This window comes from Colletotrichum paranaense, assembly GCF_030867605.1.
Source record: "Colletotrichum paranaense strain IMI 384185 chromosome Unknown Scaffold_5.1, whole genome shotgun sequence".
In the NCBI taxonomy this organism is placed as follows: Eukaryota; Fungi; Ascomycota; class Sordariomycetes; order Glomerellales; family Glomerellaceae; genus Colletotrichum; species Colletotrichum paranaense.
The window spans coordinates 621,297-640,787 of NW_026848963.1; the positions used below are offsets into that span (position 1 = coordinate 621,297).

Sequence of the window (19,491 nt, forward strand, 5' to 3'; positions counted from 1 at the left end):
GCGTGCCTGCTTCTGGGACGGGAGGCAGCAAGCAGAACGCACATGGCTCGACGGCTTCGCTGACAACGGAAATTTTTTGCAGCCATCTTCGGGGCGCTGCATCTGTACTTTTGGGGGAGCTGCCAGTCATAGCCAGAACCAGTTTTTTTTTTCCCTCTCCCATCCATATGCGGGCAGCCGTTTGCAACAGGTACACAGGACGTAAGCGATTGGACCGGCTTCTAGAGACACAATGCCATCTGACAGCCCATACTAGGGGGCCGGCCACGTCCGGAGCAGATTGATTGAGGTCGTCAGCGATGGAGAGCAGCCACCAGAGCCAGGGACTGAAGGAGGCGAAGGAGGCGCAGGAGAACGAGACGAGACGAGCCGAGCCGGGCTGCCTCCACAATTAACACATTGGCGATGGAGAATATCAGATCCGTTGGTTGGGGCCCTTTCGAGTTTCTTCAAGTGTCCTTACTCGACGTACTGTGCTAACAAAGTTGCCGTTTCGTGGTTTGGCTGCAACGAGATTCTGCATTGGGAAGACAATCGGCCTCCTCCGCCTCAACCTCAGCATCATCGACCGGCCCATTGAGCCCCACGGAGTAGCACAGCTGACGAGCTTTGATCTTCATGTCTCGCTCGCACTGAGGCGAAGAGAGACGCGGTCGCACAGGATTGGGGAGTTGATGCCTAGCGGGCCAGAACGGACAGAAAGAACTGCAGCAGCTCTGCAGCGAGACTCGACGTGCTGTCACTCTTGTGATTCTGTGCGACATTAGCAACCGATGATACAGGACGCCTTGGAAGGGGGAACTTGCGAGGCCTTACACCAGGAGACCGCATCTATTAGACGCCGCGATGAGGTTGCAGGCGGCAGCGGCAACGAGAACGAGAACGAAATGCAAACGATAAAGGAAATCGGTCAGGTTCGGAAGCAACTTTACGAATTACCGCGAACTTAAGTTCATCAGCTCTCGTCCCGAAGGCAACCTCGTTCTAGGATTCTAGATGGTCTTCTTCGTAGAGCTGAACTCTGAGGGATGCGAGGATGTGATCGGAGATTGTCCTGACAGGTCGAAGACGTTGTCGCACAATGCCGACCTCGCACGAGGCGGCTGCGGACTTCATTTGAGATGGCGGTCCATGGCCCATGGCCCGTCTCTCAATGCCGCTCCGTTGCAGCTTCTCCTATAGCACAGGAACCACCTTGAAGATATGACAACTGACAGATGACAGCTTCACCAAACGCAGCAGGCTGATGCAAGCTCCCCTCGGCAACACCAAGGATGTGTGTCGGTCCCCACTTCCGCGGTGCTTCCGGCCGCTTGCTTACATGGCCCCTTGCGAGTGTGGAAAAGGAACAGGGCTCGATAGCCATGTTTGCAACGGCGAGAAACGATGAGACCAATCCTACTTGGGGCAAGCCGTTCGCCAAGTGCGACATCAAGTTGTAAAGTCAAACCCCACGGCCTTTGCTAGGGCAATCTCTCTCCCTTCCCTCGTTCCCCACATCCGGATTTCCCTGGTCGACGACGAGATGCGAAAGGGTGGCTTACAGGCAGGTTGCCGCGGTGCATCTCGACAGGTCAACGAGATATTGTTGTTGTTCATGAAACACGAGCCTTACGCGGGCGGCAGTGGCAATAGTGGTGTCAATTGTTTTTGTATTTCTTGGGGTCTACATCTGTGGCTGACCGGACTGCTGCAAGGTGCGGTCTGGTCAACGGCGGCTGGGTATAGTTTTGAAAGAGCATTGTCGGAGACGAGAAGAAAATGAGTTGCGCGTCTTGCAGTTGCTGCTGCTGCTGCTGCTGTTACTATCTTCGTCTGTCCGAGTCTCGATCCCTACCTCGATTCCGATTGTCCCAGTCTCTGCGGTCTCTGCGACCCGAATCCCTATCGTCACGTCGCCGTTCGTATTGATCGTGCCGTCGGCCGGAACCGCGATCATCGGATCGGTATCGATCTCCATCTCCTCTTCTGTCCCTATCCATGGCCCTTGAGCGTCCGGGGCTTCGACTGCGTCTCCGCACCTGTTCCGATCTGGGTCGATCTCTTTCCCGTTGATCTCTGTCTTGCTCAGGCTGCTGCTGCTTATCTGACTCGGGACGACGGTCTTTGGCGCGCTGGTGGCGACCCTTCATCTCCTCGTCTCCGTACACCAGATCGTAATCATCTCCATTTCGCTCGTATTCGTCACGGTATTGCCGCCTCTTTTCGAGCTCGTCAACACCTCCGAATCCACCCCTGGACGCGTGTTTTCTGCGCTTCTGGTTTGTATCGTCTCTCCAGACCTGTTGCAGCTTGCTCACACTCTGCGAGAAGTCCACGTGGATACGCCGATCGTCAATCAGGACATCCTGCATCTTGGCATAGGCAGCCTCGCAGGACGCCTTGTCAGCATATTCGATAAAGGCATACTGGAGACTGTCGCCTGTCTTGGCATCACGAATGACCTCGCAACTCAGAATCTTGCCGAATCGGCCAAATATGAGCTCCAGATCGGCGTCCGTCGTGACGGGGTTGAGCTTGCAGACGAATAGGACGTTTTCAGGGGGAGCGACCTCGGCAAACGGCAGGTCACCCATCATTTCCAGAGTGAGAGCCTGGGCCCGTGCCTCGCGGTCCCTCCGCCGCTTCTCGATCGCCTCCTCATCTAGATCATCGTCTTCGTGCAGCGCAGCCTCGTCCGCGATCCGAACAGTATCGAGTTGTGACTTGGTCGGAGGAGGCGAGGCGCTGGGCTCTCGCAGCTCGGGGGGATCGGGGTACGGGTCATCGAGAACGATGGTGTGCTTGATTCGAATGTCGATAAGGGGGTGCCCCTTGTCGTCTACGATGGCCTCGTTGATCTTCTCCAACACGTCGAAGCCCTCCACGACCTTGCCAAAGACAGCGGCCTTGCCATCCAAGTAGTCCGTCTCATCGCCCAAGGTGATGATAAACTGAGAAGCCGCCACGCGCGTATCCGGGTCGGAATCCAGGGGCACCGTCGCCATGCTGACGGTGCCTCGCTCGAGATGCTTCAATTTCGGGTGGAAGAAGGCCGGGAACATCTTCTTGGAGCTGTCGCCCGACAGCAGGCCCCAAATAGAGGTGCCTCCATCGGACTGTTTCGATAAGGGTCCGAGAGGATCGCCGGTCTGGAAGGAAAAGTTCTTCTGAACAGAGTGGACTGGTGAAAAGTTGTAATATTTGACTTTGCAAAGCTTCAGGAAGCTAGAGGTCTTTGGTTAGCTGAGCAAGAGCGTTGTAGCGCTGACGGTGAATCGCGACTTACTTTTCGCAAAGCTTTGGCGCGTAATCGACCAGCAGGTCAATCACGATATCGCCAGAGCTGGTTTCCAGAAGCACTGACATGGTGGCAGTAGGAGCCTCCTCTCGATCGCGTCGCCGTCGTTGTCGTCGTCGTCTGTCTAGCCGTAGGCAGGTTTGGTCTGAACGGAGCTTTCCAAAGTGGATTTTGACCTGGGCGCAGCGTATTGACCAAACACAGAAAGATCAGTGAATTCGAATCGTCTCTCTTCGCCAAGAACAACAAGCGGTATCCCAAATGCGAAGCTTTCCGCTAGGCTCAGGCGGGCGGGCGTTCGGTGGTGGGGGTTGCAGGTTCGTGCGTGAGGTGCGTGTTGGCTTTTTTCCAGCTTGAAAAACGAATGTTTGCAGTCAAAGTGATGTAGGTGCGGTGCGGGCCAGTCCGCGAGGCAACGCCAACGGCAGCAGCTCTCTCGTCACATAGTGCGTGCGTCCAAACTATACTTCATTTGCACGGTAAAGAAGATCGGCGAATTAGAGGATGGCAGGGACAATGTCACAATGTTTAGCATCTTGTGCGGATTGCGTGCCCCGGTTTTCAGCAGTTTGAGAGCTTTTGGAGCTTGGCCGATTGGGCGTACGAATAGGCTTTGTGGGAAAGTCTGATGTTTTTGGATTCGTCCATTCTCTTATTTCGGCACCGCAGCAGAGCAATGGTGATCATTTCCACATCATGGAGCTCCCAAAGGTAGGTGAGTTATACTAGACATGCACCTCCAACTCCGCATGCATCATGGTGATCTCCCGGGTCCCGTCATGCTCAGACCACTTCAACACCACCTCAGCACCACTAAGCTATGCATTCATCACGAGTTTAACCAGGCCGATTCAGACATGATATCAAATGTCAAGGATGGAGTGAAAGGTATGGTAAAAGTTGGTAATTGGTGTCGTTTCAGTCATTACAAACTCTATGGACCAGATGGCTGTTTGTGTGTGATATTCCTGCAACCACCGATAAAAGAAAAAAGAAACCAGAAGTGAAAAAAGGCAGATTGGCTGTGGTGTATTACAACAAGCCTTCGCCAGTAAAACACCAAATATCCGACAGGCGAGATGAGAAGAGCATCTTCGCCTGTATGCAAACCCAGCTTTTCCCTCTCTGTGATGGGCAAGACGACCCATGTCGTGCCATAATCCATGCCATGCCTGTCCTCGGCAAAATGTTGAAATTCCCACACAAATCCCCTCTCAACGCCATTCGACGAGATGGTTAATCTCCTTGTCAAATCCAACGCCTCATGAAAAAGAAGAATCCGGTGCATAATTAGGTAGGTTGAAAAAGAGGTAGGACCAAAAAGGCTCAAAATATGCTGCGCTTCTTGTGTCGATCTGCAAAAAGATGAGAGCGTGAGATGCCTCTAATTGGAAAGCTCATGGCGCGCTCTTGCGTCGTCTCTCAGAACGAAGTTCCTTTTCCGTGTCCATAAGACGGCACTGTACCCACATGCGAAACGAGCTGTCGCTCCGCACCTGCTCGCAGTTGAGGAGCTCCATTAGGGCCCGCTTCATACCCTCGTTGACGTCAAAGAGGCGCTGCTCTTCCTCGGCGACCGCCCAGATGGTGGTCTCGTCCGCGATGGGCGCGAGTGAGCTGCTGCGGCGGGTCTTGGGGCTCGATAGCGACGAGCGGCGGCTTCGGCTGTGGTGCCTCTTACCGCCGCCGCCGTTAGGGTACTGGCCAAAGGGCGAGCAGGTGCTGCGCGTCGGGGACACGGACGGTGATGAGGAGAGCGAGGTGTTGGAGGTCGTCATGGGGCGGATCGTGTCCAGGTGCTGGCGGAGCTCCTCATGTTGAGATTGAAGAACTAGATATTGCTGGAGGGCAAAGTTGGAGGTTTGCTCCTGCGAGGATAGGGTGGTTGCGGCGGCCATTTTTGATGTTGGTGGATATGGTAATGATAGTGTGCAAGTAATGTGTCTTTGGGCTATTGACGAGCCCATCGGAAATATGTGTATTTGAGGGTGTGGATAAGACGAGTATATGGGCTTTTTAAAGAACCCAGGCGAAGACGATGTTCGGAAGTGATATCGAAAGGTGCTTGTTTGAGTGTGAGTGTGTGCGTGCCTCGATGAGTGATGCTCTCGTAGTGACGGAGGTGGATAAGTCGATCCGATGTCGTCAATGTGATGTGGTCGAGTGAACAGCGCAACGGTTCTCAATAAGACTTATATAGAGTCCTGGCACTGTTGGTTTGTTTATGATTCTTCTTTTCGCCTTCGATAAGGAACAGAAAAAAGGCGTCGGTTCAGGTTGGCGTTATGGCTGGGAGACGGGAAGAGTATTTGACTCGTGGTTTTGGGCCAAATCGTTCGAGTGTGAGTGAGCAGGTGTCGAGTACTAATACCAAATGAGGTACTTTGAGCCTTCTGCGACTCCTGGAGCTACTGCCCTGTCGATGGTGTCGATCAATGGTGGATCCAGCGTCCTTTGTCTCCTTTCAATCGAACCCCCGTTGGCGTGCGAGAAGAGGAGAAGGCGGGCGGGCGTGCGTTGGAGCTTGCGGGGGTCGCTGGTAAACGGTCTCGAAAAGCCCCTCTCAGCTGTCGGTAATAAATGTGAAAAAGAGGAGTAGATGCAGCAGGACAAGAGGGCGTGGCCGTTGTCGGGCAGATGTTTGGTCAGAGATTGAGGGCCTCTTCTGGGGAAATGTAGAGGGCAAGGGGGGAAAGGAAGATCAAGTAATATGTATGTAAGGTGTGGTAAGGTGTGCTTGTTTTGTTTCTCTTGCGATAGGCGTGTGAGTGGACGATGTGGTTTATTATGTGCCTCTCTCCTCCTTTTGCAGTTTGCGGTGTGCACGTCCGATGCAGACTCGATGCAGACAGATGCAGGATAACGCAGCCAGCTAGGTAGCTTCCCCGGTAGTCGAAGCTGATGATGGCTTTTTGGCCTTCTTGGTTGTATTTTATTAATAGGCACTTGTGGATGACCCGGAAGTGATAAGCGGAGTCTTGGGCGATGCGTAAAGAGGAGAACTCTGGAGACTCTCAGTAAGAATCGCGTTGTCGCCGGTCTCCGATCTCGTCTCTCTGTGTGTGGCCGTGTAATAAGGTATTCCAGGATATGGCAAGACTCAGGTACAGCAATCAAAGCTTGGACTCCCTCGTGGAAATGGCACGTCCAATGGCGCCAAATAAAACTGCAAGCCACAGGGCGTTTAACCACCAGCCGGGATGTGGTTGACAATATTCAGGTCCCGGTTCAGGTTGTGTATACAAGTCCCACTGCTAATATACAACGTACGGAGTACCCGCGTTGCAGAGAAAAACAGGGTAATAATGGGGGTGGGTAATGAACTCGGTAGTCAAGACCAAGATTCAGGAGTAAAAGAATAATTGGAAAAAAAAATAATAAGACAGAATATGTGCGCGCGAGCTTGGTTGCCAAGTGCGTAGGGGAGTGGAATGGCGCCGGCCGACAACCGAGAGGTGGTCTGGAAGCCTTTTTGAGAACCCACGATGCCTTGGGTAGACCGGTTCAGGTTTGTCGCCGCAGAGTCAAAGCCCAACCAACGAAAAACTTTGCTAGCTTGAAAGTGGTTGGCGGTGTTTTTCGTCGTCCGTGACAGAGGGGATCCGGAAACTTTTTTTTTGTTTTCCCCTCTCCTCTTGTTGGAGTTGGTAGTTATGCTTTTTGGGGAAGGGGAGGTGTAGGTAACCCCTGGACAGACAACTTTTGGGTTGTGTGTGAGTGTGTCTCGGTGATGTGTGCGTCTGTCTCTGTCTCTGATTTGTGCGTGATGATACTGATACCGATAATGAGGGGAGCCCGACTACCTAATAATGGCGGCCGATAGCGTAAGACGGGATGGGACGGGGGTATGGATGTCTGGGAAATGGGTGTGGAGGGAGATACTCTCCACAGCCCCTGGTCCAATTAATAGACCCGGTCCAGCCCGGATGTGATGCTGAACAGAGTGGGAACAACAGCGTAATACGAAGAGGCACCGCTGGGAGCGAAAAGAGACTGACAAGTTGCGTGCTGGCTGCGTCAAAAGTCGTAGACGCTGCCACCGGTCGGTCAGTCACTCAGTCCCAGGCTGGGAGGGGAGAGGGTGGAGGCCGGTTCGCTGTCGGTGGTGCAATAAACCTGTTCAATGTTGCGCTATTCCGACAAGAATAAGAACGGCCACGGCGTGCGTCTGGTTCATGCAGCTCAGGGGCGAGAAACGCCGCGACTAGTTGGTCCACGTTGTGGCTAGGCCTTGTTATGTTTTCCGTAGCGCAGCCCGCCGGAGACGATAGCGCTATCTTTGGGTTGTCCTTTTTGCTGGTTGTTGGCGCCCTGGTACGAGTTTCCTACCCAAAGGGGCGACGTGATGATGATACGCAGGGTCGTGTCGGCGTGGCGCTGCTAGTGCCGACTTGGGAAGATTGTGATACCGACGATGCGGTCGGGAGAGACGATAACAGACTTTGCTGATTAGGTGCGAGAACCTCTGGAAGCGAAATCGACCTCAGCTGGCCGCTCGTGTGTTCGCTAGCAATGTTGTTGCCGTCCCGATGATGTGATGCCAGAAAGTCTCTGACAAACGGTAACCGGGTCTCTTTCAGCTCTTGCCCGCGGCTTTTGGAGACTAGGGAGTTCACGAAGCTGAGCTGATGATTGCGTTGTTTATGCTGTTGCTGATGCTGCGCAGGCCGGTGGCTATGCGTTCTCGTGTCTGCGGAGACGGCCTCTTGTTCTCGTGATTCTCGCTGTTGATGCAGGAATTGTGGTCCGTGTTCAAGTTTTTGCTGGTTTTCCAAGGGTCGTTCGGGGGTGATCCAAGTTATATCACAGTGATACATAGCAATGCAGGGAAGACTGGCGATAATCAACAATGTCTCGTCGAGGTCTGGTATAGATGACTTGTATGTGAACTCTGTGTCGAGAGGGGGCTTGACGCTGATGAGGCTGGAGGCATTATGTAGGTAACTCTGAATCTCATCCCTAACGAAATGATTCTGAGCACAAGTGACGTACGTATCTTGGAAAAGCCCGTGTGGCTCAATACCGCTTGGGGTCTCACAGTCTCACATAGGTACGAATTTCAATCCCACGTTTTCCAGCCTGGTTTTACCCCGATGAGGTATTCGTCGGGCAATTTCTTTTTCTGTTGTTTCTTTGGTGGCCCCAGGTTATTTGCCCATGGCTCATGGGCCCGCTAGCACTCGCTTTGAATGGAAGCTCCCCGGCCGGCACACGTTTCCGAACAGACAGAGTGTGGCCAATGCTGGAAGGTGTTAGGTCTTCCCGCAAGCGCAAGGGTAGGATCCGGTTTCTTGCTCTCATTTCAGATGAAGGCTCACACTTCGTGTCGCGGGAGATCCCTTGAGCGGAACGCATTCGTTCAGCCATATGGTTGGTCTATGATCTCAAATACAGCCCAGGGTCGAGACTGGCGGGAAATATGACGGCCCCCAAGGAAACGGCTGAACGGTGAGTGTCTGAAAGGTGTACACACCGCGCGGCTCGGGGGCGATAAGATGCATCGGTTCTGAACTTCTGACAGGTCGGAGAGAAATCAACCTCGTGTGTGGGTGCATGGGATGGGTACCATGGGGTTGTGGTGGTTCGACACCAAGGTCGAAAGTGGGTATGCAACCGGACATACGTCCGGAGAGAACTTCACCTTCTCAGTTCGGTTTACTGGCGCCTGTATACGTAGCTCGACCAAGTCTTGGGGGTTGCTTCATCGTCAAATGATCGGTTGGCGCCAGGTAGCTCTGACAGTCCAGGCTCTGCGATCGACGGACAGCGTACGCAACCTAACCGCAACCACAAGACCAAGAGCCTGGAGGCACGGGGTTCGTACCTTGCAGAGAAGGCGGCTTTCGGGTCCCAACAGAAGGAATAGCGGCTGGCGGTCGATCCAAGCATGTTTTGACAAGTAGCGGACCACACCCTCCTGAGTCCTAGCATACAATCAACTGACCGATCTTTTCTCGTAGGGCCAGCGCCGGCCCTTTCGAGCCGAGACATTTTGATGCTCATCCTCGGCGGATGCGATGACTTCATAGCCTCGTTTCAACCGCTTCACGGTGCCCTGCTCGTCTCCGCATTTCTTCGTTCCCGCTTCTCTGTATTGACCTCCAAGAGGCCATGCTCACTCCCCGTTCTCCGAATACCTTGCAAGTGAGAAATCGTCAAGGGCCAGACCAGAGTCTCGGTGTATTGGCAATACGCTTGTGCTCTGGAACATGCCAGTCCGCCCAATTATGAAGCGCCCCAAGGCTTTTGGCATTTTGGCCGATGTGCAGGGGTCAGCTCCTTCGTGCGAGCCACACGACCAACCCCCAACGTCACTGTGACTGAGCTTGCTTGCGTGGTGTTTGCCATCCATCATTTTTCTGATCGTACTTTCAGCCACATATCTGGAAATCGACAAGATGACGTCCAGCTGGTCCATCAAAAGGGCGTTTCGTTGTTCACGAACCAGCCGGAGCGTCATGCCCGTTCCCGGTTGCCAGCGAAGCGCTGAGCCTTACGTAAAGTCCATTTCTATGTACTCAACAAAGCTTTCCGCGTGAATTGAGTTTCTGGGGTGCAGACCGAGGGTGGCCATCGAGCAAGGTGACCCCTCATCTCAGAACGCATCCGGTGCCTCCCAACTCTCTCCGCGTCCTGAGACTGCCGAAGCATCAGACCATTCGTTCTTGGACCCAGAATGCGGGGAAGCTGGCGCTGGGGTGTGCATGAGGTTGACAGGCAATAACATGATAATCGACTGGTCCCCCAGAATTCCCAATGAATCTTGTTCATGGTGGCATGATGATTGTAAACCTTGGGGTGCATCTTCATAGTTGTGACTTCGGTCGTAGCCGTGGCCTGAGTACAGTTCCGACTCTTCATCGTTTGTCCCGAGGACGAGTGCTATTCGCTAGGTATTCGAGGCGCCTGATCCAAGGTCAACTCACCACTTCCCTCTCCGCAGTAGGTATCTGCAGACCCGAGGTTTTCGGGGGGCTTGCTATTAGGGAGACGACGAATTGCCTGCTCCGGAGCTCGGCTTGGACCCTGATTTTGTTTGTGACCTGCGTTGTAGCCACGCAGGTCATCGCAGACCCTTGTCGGCCCTCCCTACAGGCTTGTGGTGGAATGCAACCCCGAAGTATCACAGCGAGCTACCTTTGCCCGTGAACTCTCCTGATTGTTTACGAGTATCGATGCACCTTACAATACGGCCCGCTTGTTATAATGCTGCTCACTAAGCAACCTTTTCAGTGGTGGGTTGCGGAGGCAAACTCGCCCCAAAAAGAGAGAACCGACATGGCGCTCTGAACTTCATGTTATACCAGACTGCGCGCCTGCCTTTTCGTGTTCGACAAAGTCCGTATAAAAATCAACGGGCTGCCGTTTTATGTGTGATAATTTGGTTATGATCAATGGCCAGAGCTGATAGAAATGCGCTGTGTTCATGGTCAAGGTATCACGCCTCGCCTGACATGCCGCCTCACCACAGCGCCCTGGTGGTTGGCGGTGCTGAGAGTCGGCAAATCCGAATGGGTACGCTGTCGTTATAGAACGGTCCTTTTTGCTGTTCCCTCAGTGGTATAGGAAACTCGACGTAGCTCAAGCCCATCTCACGCTGACGGCAACGGCTACAAAAGACCTCGAACGTGACCTCGTTCCGCTGCGTCGCGGATATCAAGACCTGCACGGCAGGAAATAGGGCAAATAGTTCCTCGACGGTTGCGATGAGGGCCGGGATGATGCTCTGGTCATAGGTGATATCTGCTCCGATCACGACGTCAACGCTCTCGCCGTTGTTCCACTTCTGGTCCTCTGTCCCCACGAGAGCATGTCCCCATCGCAATTCCATTGGTCTGATAAGCGTACTTTCTTGCAGTTCGTTGAGGAAGAAGCTCTCTGGTAGGTTATTGATCACATCATCAGATCCATCGGAAGCGACAACGTGCGTGGCGCCGAGATGTTTGACGCAGAGGATCGCCAGGTATCCAGTACCTGCACCGAGTTCGAGAACTCGCTTTCCCTTGACGAGATTTGGGTCTTCGCACAGGAACTGCCCTAGATGCAGCGCGGCTTCCCAAGTTCGGAGACCCGTGGTGCCAGAGGCAGAGATCAGCGAGCGGGCCTCAAGCAGTGTGATGTCAGGGGAAGGCGAATGCTGTGGCCGGGGGCTTTGCTCAAGACCACTCAGGTGATACGTGACGTAGGATTTCTGCTGGGCAGAGGACACCTCAGATGGGACTGGAGTCGCGAGAGATTCGGACAAGGCCGTCATGAGATCCTCGGAAACTTCCTGGTCATAGTCAGAATATGCCGATAGCTGGCAGCAGAACGTCATGCCACGGCGCCGTTTACAGGGAGTCAAAACTTGCATGTTGGTCCCAGTCTTCGATGCTGGACTCTATCCTGGCGACCAGTTCCTTTAGAACCCGGAGACGATATCTTGCAGGAGGGCTATAACGTGGTGCTCCATCCGAGAAGAGTTTCTTGTAAATGGTATCTTGGGCGGAGGCTTCACGAATGATCTCCGCGGTAGGATACTCAAGTGTTGGCTCGAGTTGAAGATACTGGTAACAGAAGCGGTCCACGGACTCTGATATGCGTTGGGTTCCGGCCATGATTGGGGTTGGTGATGTGAAACTCTGATAAATATCGTATGTTGCCTGATTCGGTGTAGTGTAGAGCCTCAGTTCTGGATGATGGTCCGATTTGTCTTTTACGGAGAGAGATGATCGTCTGGCCAAGATATGAGATTTTACATGAGGAACTAATTTCCGAGGACAAAGGGTCCTGCAGGTTCCATCAGCAAAATCCCAGAGACATGGGTTATTGAAAAGACGGTGATAGTCGGAGCTTGAAGTTGGAAATGCTCTTGATCTCTGGTTTGCAGTGCACAAAATGCACAAGGGTTGGATGCTGACTCAGAGGAACGTCGACCACGGTGCAAACACAGTGCCTGGGAAGCCAAATATCACATGACCAATTCCAAAAAACATGCTGGCCCGTGCATCCACTGACCCCACGTGACTTTCCATTTTTCGACCCAGGTAGGTGCGGCGGATCCTGAGGCACTTTCTAGGGCTTGCCCACCCATTAAGCGACACCAATCCCCGCCCAGGAAAATTCACGTCTGTAGCCCCGTCACAAACCTCTCGAATTTGACGATATCACACCTTTCGACTCTTCTGTCTCAGCGCCAACCCATCTCGACAGACAGATCAGCCCCCCGACCGACAAGATGGCGGACGTCGACACCCCCGTCACCCTGCGAACTCGCAAGTTCATCCGTAACCCCCTGCTTGGCCGTAAGCAGATGGTCGTGTGAGTTTGCCCCTCCAGATTTATCATCATTTTTCCCCGAGAGAGAATCGCGCGCGTACGAAAGGATATATCGAATGGGAGGAGGAGAGGAGGAACACCAACAATCGACACTGCGATATATCGACAACGACTGGATCGAGACTCGGATTGGGAAACGGACGGACGCGCGCGCGATGGATGGACTCGATGGGACTGCCAATGGGAATTTCGAGAGACAGAGGAACTGCATGCTGACGGTTTTCTCAAAGTGATATCCTCCACCCCGGCCGCGCCAACATCTCCAAGGATGAGCTCCGCGAGAAGCTCGGCTCCTTGTACAAGGCCACCAAGGACCAGATCAACGTCTTCGGTCTCCGCACCCAGTTCGGTGGCGGCAAGACCACTGGTTTCGCCCTCGTCTACGACTCCCCCGAGGCCATGAAGAAGTTCGAGCCCCACTACAGACTGGTCCGCGTTGGCTTCGCTAGCAAGATCGAGAAGGCCAGCAGACAGCAGCGTACGTCGAAGCTCCAGTCAGCACTTTGCCACCGCAGCATTATCGTATCGCTGGGTATCGGGACAAGACTCTTCTCGTCTGTCCCGAACCTTTGTCGTGATACAGGTCGCGGTGGCGAATCTGATAACAACCTCCCACATCAAGCATTGATAACTAACACTACTCGCGCTCTACAGGCAAGCAGCGCAAGAACCGCCAGAAGACCCTGCGCGGAACGGCGAAGGTCAAGGGTGCCAAGAAGAAGAAGGAATAAGCGGTTCGCCCTTGTTGCCTGGGGTCAGGCCAACAAAACGAGGGGAATTCCCCGGATCATCCGCAAGAGACCGTGGGGCGGCGTTGGTGGAACAATCAAAAAAGAACAATTCAAAATGTCGTCTTGGGCCAATGTGGTTGTTTCTTCTTCCGCTTGGGGGGGATGTCCTTTCATTTTTTCCGAAATGGGGAGTTTGTTCCAACTCTGGCTGTGTGCATCTTATTCGATGAAACAAATGCGGCTTTTGCATCATCCCCATGCGTCGGTCCGGCTGGGTTTATGTCGGCCACGCAAAAACAACTAGAGTCTACGCGGCGTGATACGGGGGAATGGGTTCATGATTCTCTCAAATATGAAATGCATCAAAAACACGTATCCCGATGGTCCCCCCTACTTTCAGTCCATGACGTTACCACTTGCGGGGTGAGTGTCCTTGTTTGTCCGAGTGTCACCGCGACTTCCATCGCCCTCCGCCAGTAGCCATACTTCATCAACGTTCGGGTTGATCAACCTGGAGGTGCGTAGCAGTTATCACGACCCCCATTCAACGTCGGTATGCTCTATCCAGACACTTTTTTTCTTAGTGCACAATATTGCCACTTGCGGGGTGGCTATCTTTCCCCGTCTAATTTGCCATGAAGCCCATCCCTTCTCCCAGCAGCAGCTCTTTGGCGGCCAAGGTCCTTCATCGGAGATATCCATTTGCCTGGTAGCCTCGCCCACGTCCTCTTAACCGATGCTCGTGCAGTGGAAGTGGAGAAACTTTCTGACCGAACTATCACCACGAACAACACGACTGGGGCCACGAAAACATGACAGTTCCATGCCCGGTATGCTGCTATACACAGGTTTACCTTTGACTACTATTACAAAATACCGTAATCGATATAGAGGTTTCTTGGTGGCGTTGTATCTTATTCGAGATCTTTCTCGCCAATAGCAATCCCCATTTGCATTCCCATCTATATATTCCCAGCTGTCAACAAGCAACAATTCTCGATTCCTTTAATCACTCCCCATCCAACGATTCCTCGGAACTCAAGCGCAAAGGTCTTTATTCCCAGATCAACAGCTTCTACATCCACTACGCTTCCCACGATCGTAGTCCACCCGTGAATCCGTATTGAGACGGTTTTCCCGCCTTTGACTTGCCAAGAGTCAAGTTCACCCTACTCAGACAGAAATGTCTAGATATACCCATTCGTCATCCCTATGGCTAGCGGTGATGGATGAAGGAGATTAAAGCTACATAAATTACAGAGACTTCTTGTACTTATCCTAGGGTTTGAAAGTACTCCTCATCTGCCAGTTCAATATTAGCGGGACGACGGGATTTATCAAATAATACCTGAATGACTACTGCGAGTCATGGTAGATATCGTAGGGAAGAGACAAAGTATTCGGAATTCTCGATTCAATGACCACTTTACCAATCCTATAAGACTCAATCTCTTCCGCCCTTAACCATGCATAGCCCATCGACGCCATTCTCCTACCCCACCATAAAATCTGCCCATTGCATCTCTCAACCGTTAGCCACAGGCCTCACAGTTCCAGAAATACCAAATCTCACCCAGAGGGCCATCACAAAGCACATAGGAAAAAAATTCACTCATTCTCCATGTTCAAAACTTTGGAATTATTTCTCTATCAATCGTGTAATGGTGGTATTCATGCAAACCCCATCCCCCAAAAAGTCCAACCTTAAAAAAACGCCATTGTACCACTGTCTATATCTTTCACATGACACCAGTGGAAACGCCGTACCATGCCAATGCTTTGATCCATACCACATACACCAAGACCAAAACACACAACAAGCCACATTCAAATCTCCCTCAACTTCTTCGTAGGCCTAGCGAGCGAATCATCAGGCAACCCACTCCTCTTGGTGCCAGGCAGACTACTCGTCCGGATATCGTTATCATCCTGACTGACCCTCCGATGCGGGTACTCATTCTTCAACCCCTCAAAGCAGTGCGCGTTCAACCGATCACCCGTCGAAAAGAACGGGTGCTGCAGCGCCTTGGCCGCAGTCAACCTCTCCACGGGGTCGTACTCCAACAGGCTCGCGAGTAACTTATACCCCTCAGCCCCCAAGCTCGCCAGCGGCGCGCCGCCCCCGTTTCCACCTTGTGGCGCCGACGTCGCGCTGCTCGAGGCCCCCTGCGATATAGTGCTGTAATACCACTTTTCCAAATTCGAGCCGCTCGGCGCGGGAGGGTGGTGACCGTACCCGTGTCCGCGGTGGTGACCGTGGTGACCGTGGTGATGCGGCGTCATAGGCGGCTGCAGCGTAGCGAGCTGCGGATACTCTGGCATGGCGGACAGCAGCGGCCAGCGCTCCTTGGACGGCAGGCCCATGATGTCGACAATCTTCTGCATCTGGTTCCGCTGGAAGGGCACCGTCTTCTTGCTGTCCATCTTAGCCTCCTCGCCCTTGAAGATGGGCCGCAGCGAGAGCAGCTCCGCAAAGATGCAGCCGATGGCCCACATGTCGATGGCGGGGGTGTAGTGACGACTCCCGAGTATGAGCTCCGGCGCGCGGTACCAGATCGTCACGACAACCTTATCGCCGCTGAAGAGGGAGTGCAGGGGCTTGTCGAAGCGGCGGGCCAGACCTAGATCGCCAATCTTGACTTCCCCAGCTGAGGTGACCATGATGTTGGCGGGCTTGAGATCGCGATGCAGGACCCAGTTGGCGTGTAGGTACTGGCAACCGTTGAGGAGCTGGAACATGATGCTCTTGACCGTCTGTGGCGGGATGGGATGGCGAGGGTTTTGCGTATGGTGGTGAATGATTTGCAACAGATCGTGCTCGGCATACTCAAAGACCATAAAGATGCACTTGTCTTCCAGGATGATTTCGATGAGCTTGATGACATTGGCATGCTTCAGCTCACTGCACAAAGACATCTCGCGGATGGCAGACTGAGAAATGCCCGTATACGAAATCTGTTCACCCTCCTTGTCGGGCTTGAACTTCTTGATGGCAAACTCGCCGGTTTGGCCCTGGCGGCCAAGGGCTTTGTAGACGCGGCCATAGGTTCCGGAGCTAATGAATCCGACGACCTTATATCGCTCGATAACCCGGACCTTGGGCTGATAATTGATGTGGCCGAGGCCGCGGTCTGCTGGGTCTGTGAAAAATGTGTCAGCGGGTTTGAAAGTGAGTGAGAAGCAAAAGCAGAGATGAAATTGGGAGAGGATGCCATATACAAGAGCTATGACTGTGCAGGCCGCCGTAGCCTATTCCCCTCCACATGTTTGAGAAAAAATATGTGATTGTGAGAGAGGTCCTTTTTGTGAAAAAAAGGAAATGAGACAGGCGATGCGAGCGACGAGAGGATTTAGGGAGTAAACACAATATGCACTCGCTCTACAGACAACACATGTCTCTTGATCCCGAATACACCAGGAGGGATGGAATATCAGGTGAGGCTTTCGGGAAGCAGCAACACACGTGGTGAAAATCGCCAGGAAGAACACCTCCAAAAGCAGGCAAAGCTCACCGCCGATCCAAGAGCAGCAGGTTCAGGCTTCGGGGTCTGGGTCTGGGGCTGACTGCGGCAGGCAGTAGGCAGTGTGGGCTGGAGTTCGCGGGGCGGCTCTAAGCTTTAAAGAGCAAATAGGCAGAGAAGCGGCGCCGGCGGAAGAATGCAGCCTGCCACCCGTCGAAACACACACTGGACACACACACACACACAGAGCACGCACGGCACAGCTCGCGAAGTTGCGCCGGAACCCTTTTCCTTCTCGGCTGAGTGCTCAATGATCGTGTGAGATGCAAGGTAGCGGTGGGGAAAGGGAAAAATGAGGAGACGGCAGATGCAGGACCCCCGAAAGTTATGTATAGGTTGTATTTCTCACGGCGGGATACCCGGTAGGATGGGATAGGATGGGTGGAGGTCGAGGAGGATTAGGATTGGATTGGATTGGATTTGGAGACGCAGTGAGGATATGTGCTGGGATATGTCTCTGAATGGGTGTGTATGAAAATTCTCGGAAAATGGGGCGAAGGCGAAAATGTGGAAGAGCAATAACAGGCGAGCTGCCGCTGAATGATGGCCCCGATTCCCGAGAGCTTCGTTTCCTCAAAGATCCAAAGGGTCTTGCGGAGGAGTGAGCGTGAAACTAACTACTGCGCAATGCCTAGGACCGCGGATGTGGAAGTGAATGTGTGGTGTATGGCGTATGGCGTGTGGTGAATGAGAGTGAGAGTGAGTGGAGGAGTGAGTGAGAGAGTGTGTGTGCAGTGCAGGAAGAGACGTGCAGGATTGCGAGTGGGAGGGGTGCATTCGACCAGATACGATTCGATACACAAGACGGATGGAACACCCGGGGTGGTGGTCGACGATCGACAAGAGGAGAAAATGTGGATAAGATTATACATTAAAAGAAACGGGGTTTGCAAATAGGGTACGAGCAGGCGACGGCGGCGGCCGCGGCGACAGCCGCAACGGATGGATGGTGGAAGCGAAGCAGCGGGATGAACAAGAAATGTACAATAGGTACTCTCTGCGTGCTCTGCGTGTGTGCGAACTCTCTGTATCTCTTCTCTCACTTTGAGTCTGAAGTGTCAAGTGTGCTTGCTGCCTTTAGCTTCACTCCTCATCCAAATTTTTGTCTTTTGCCGCTGCTATGCTCGCTCACTTGTTGCACCTGATGTTTGTCGCTTGACTCTCGGGTTGCCTTCCGGAACGACACATTGACATTCAACTCGAGTCAGGCAAGCCGCAAAAAAGGGCAAAAATTGGGAAGCCAAGGGGGCAAAAAGTGAACGGCAGTTACGGGCGAGAGCGTTTGCAGAAGTGTATGATGAACGTAACCGACAAGCAAACATCAAGACTCACCTTCAAACGCTGCCTGGACGCTTCTCTTGAGCGTGCCTGTCCGCACCGAGCCAGGACCCGATGCAACGGATGGCGGGTTTGTCAGACTCATCATCCGTCGGGGTGGTGGTTCGCTGCTGACTTTAATATCCGTATTGGAGTCGCAAATTCGAGGTTCCAAAGTATCCGATTAGGTATCCTCCCCTCAAAGTAACCCCAGTTAACTCGTGGAGTCCTTTTTTCGCTTCAAAGAGTGCCTTGCGGGTTCGTGCTTGCTTGGCTCAAGTCGGAACTCTCAATTCGACAACCGTAAAGTGAGGCTCGCCTCTCTCATCCAAGTTACCTCACAGTCACAATAGTCTCTGCCCCCGCCTGTGAGACTGAACCACAAGTGCCCTATCCCAGGAACCAGGACTTTGCTTTCGTGTGTCCCAAGGAAATCTCCGCCGAAACGTGGCGAAAATGGGGCACGCACACTTGTCAGTGGATATCGTTCCGGCGAAAGTCTGAATCTGAGCTAGGAAAGGGTCACCGTAGCTCCGGCTTTGGGTCTCCAAATAAGTCAGGGTTGTGTCGGCGGCGGCGCGAGCAGGGTCAGGTAAGTGATCGAGCAGCAAAAAGACGTCGAGTCCACAGTCCGTCCAAAAAACCAGCTCCAGCTCAGGGACAGGCGTCCGCGCCAGACCAGCCAGAGAGAGACTCGTGCGCGGCGCAAGAGTGGATGAATGGCGCAAGATCCCGATTCCGCAAAGGTGTCAAAGGTGTGCTCGCGTATGCGTCTGCGCGTAAATGTGGTGGGTGGGTGTGTGCTATGGTTATCTCAGAGTAGCGACGGTCCTGTGCCGCAGGAGACGGGTGTAGTGCCCCGAAACTAACGGCCCCGCGCTGAACACGACAAAAGGAATATGTCAAACCCCAAATCGAGTCGTGGGCGAGCTTATCCAGAACGACGTTGTCTGGGGGTGGCCGATGAAGGCGCGAACCTGTGTGCGCGCGCGGGGGTCAACGACTCTTTTGGTTTGGAAGTCCTGTTCCCCCTCTCAGATTCGGAGATCGGGCTTGCGTAGAGATGCGCCCACACGGCGGACTTTTTCGCCGCTGAGCTGAGCAAGTGGGCTGGCTGGGATCTTCTTAGATGCTTCGCGGATCCTTTCGCGAGTTGCCGAAGTGAAAAAGACCAATGCGATATTCGCGACAGGGTCAATGACAGGCTATCAGTCCGCGTTGAATGGCGATGCGCGCCCGCCCTGGTGGCCAGGCAAGTGAGAGTAGGTACGCGATGCGATGATCGGCGTCGCGCGTCGGGCACGAGTCGCAAAGTCTCTGGATT

At 53.4% G+C, this 19,491-nt stretch overlaps 7 protein-coding genes across 7 annotated transcripts; 1 reads left to right on the top strand and 6 right to left on the bottom strand.

Moving 5' to 3' along the window:
• Positions 1–1,805: 1,805 nt before the first annotated feature.
• Positions 1,806–3,348, bottom strand: CPAR01_06524 (RNA recognition domain-containing protein; the record flags this gene model as incomplete). Its single annotated transcript, XM_060490796.1, has 2 exons — positions 1,806–3,207; positions 3,269–3,348. 2 exons carry the CDS (start codon positions 3,346–3,348, stop codon positions 1,806–1,808), a joined length of 1,482 nt encoding a protein of 493 aa, XP_060349670.1.
• A 1,329-nt stretch (positions 3,349–4,677) lies between these two features.
• CPAR01_06525 (uncharacterized protein) lies at positions 4,678–5,178 on the bottom strand (the record flags this gene model as incomplete). The annotated part of the gene is made up of 1 exon (XM_060490797.1): positions 4,678–5,178. The coding sequence occupies one exon, from the start codon at positions 5,176–5,178 to the stop codon at positions 4,678–4,680; it is 501 nt and encodes a 166-aa protein (XP_060349671.1).
• Positions 5,179–7,605: 2,427 nt separating this feature from the next.
• CPAR01_06526 (uncharacterized protein) lies at positions 7,606–8,097 on the bottom strand (the record flags this gene model as incomplete). Its single annotated transcript, XM_060490798.1, has 1 exon — positions 7,606–8,097. The coding sequence occupies one exon, from the start codon at positions 8,095–8,097 to the stop codon at positions 7,606–7,608; it is 492 nt and encodes a 163-aa protein (XP_060349672.1).
• A 2,645-nt stretch (positions 8,098–10,742) lies between these two features.
• CPAR01_06527 (uncharacterized protein) lies at positions 10,743–11,877 on the bottom strand (the record flags this gene model as incomplete). Its single annotated transcript, XM_060490799.1, has 2 exons — positions 10,743–11,548; positions 11,628–11,877. The coding sequence occupies 2 exons, from the start codon at positions 11,875–11,877 to the stop codon at positions 10,743–10,745; spliced, it is 1,056 nt and encodes a 351-aa protein (XP_060349673.1).
• Positions 11,878–12,497: 620 nt separating this feature from the next.
• Positions 12,498–13,329, top strand: CPAR01_06528 (ribosomal protein S24e; the record flags this gene model as incomplete). Its single annotated transcript, XM_060490800.1, has 3 exons — positions 12,498–12,580; positions 12,829–13,076; positions 13,253–13,329. 3 exons carry the CDS (start codon positions 12,498–12,500, stop codon positions 13,327–13,329), a joined length of 408 nt encoding a protein of 135 aa, XP_060349674.1.
• Positions 13,330–15,156: 1,827 nt separating this feature from the next.
• CPAR01_06529 (serine/threonine-protein kinase SSN3) lies at positions 15,157–16,594 on the bottom strand (the record flags this gene model as incomplete). Its single annotated transcript, XM_060490801.1, has 2 exons — positions 15,157–16,469; positions 16,549–16,594. 2 exons carry the CDS (start codon positions 16,592–16,594, stop codon positions 15,157–15,159), a joined length of 1,359 nt encoding a protein of 452 aa, XP_060349675.1.
• A 1,374-nt stretch (positions 16,595–17,968) lies between these two features.
• Positions 17,969–18,276, bottom strand: CPAR01_06530 (uncharacterized protein; the record flags this gene model as incomplete). Its single annotated transcript, XM_060490802.1, has 2 exons — positions 17,969–18,135; positions 18,183–18,276. The coding sequence occupies 2 exons, from the start codon at positions 18,274–18,276 to the stop codon at positions 17,969–17,971; spliced, it is 261 nt and encodes an 86-aa protein (XP_060349676.1).
• Between the last annotated feature and the right edge of the window lie 1,215 nt (positions 18,277–19,491).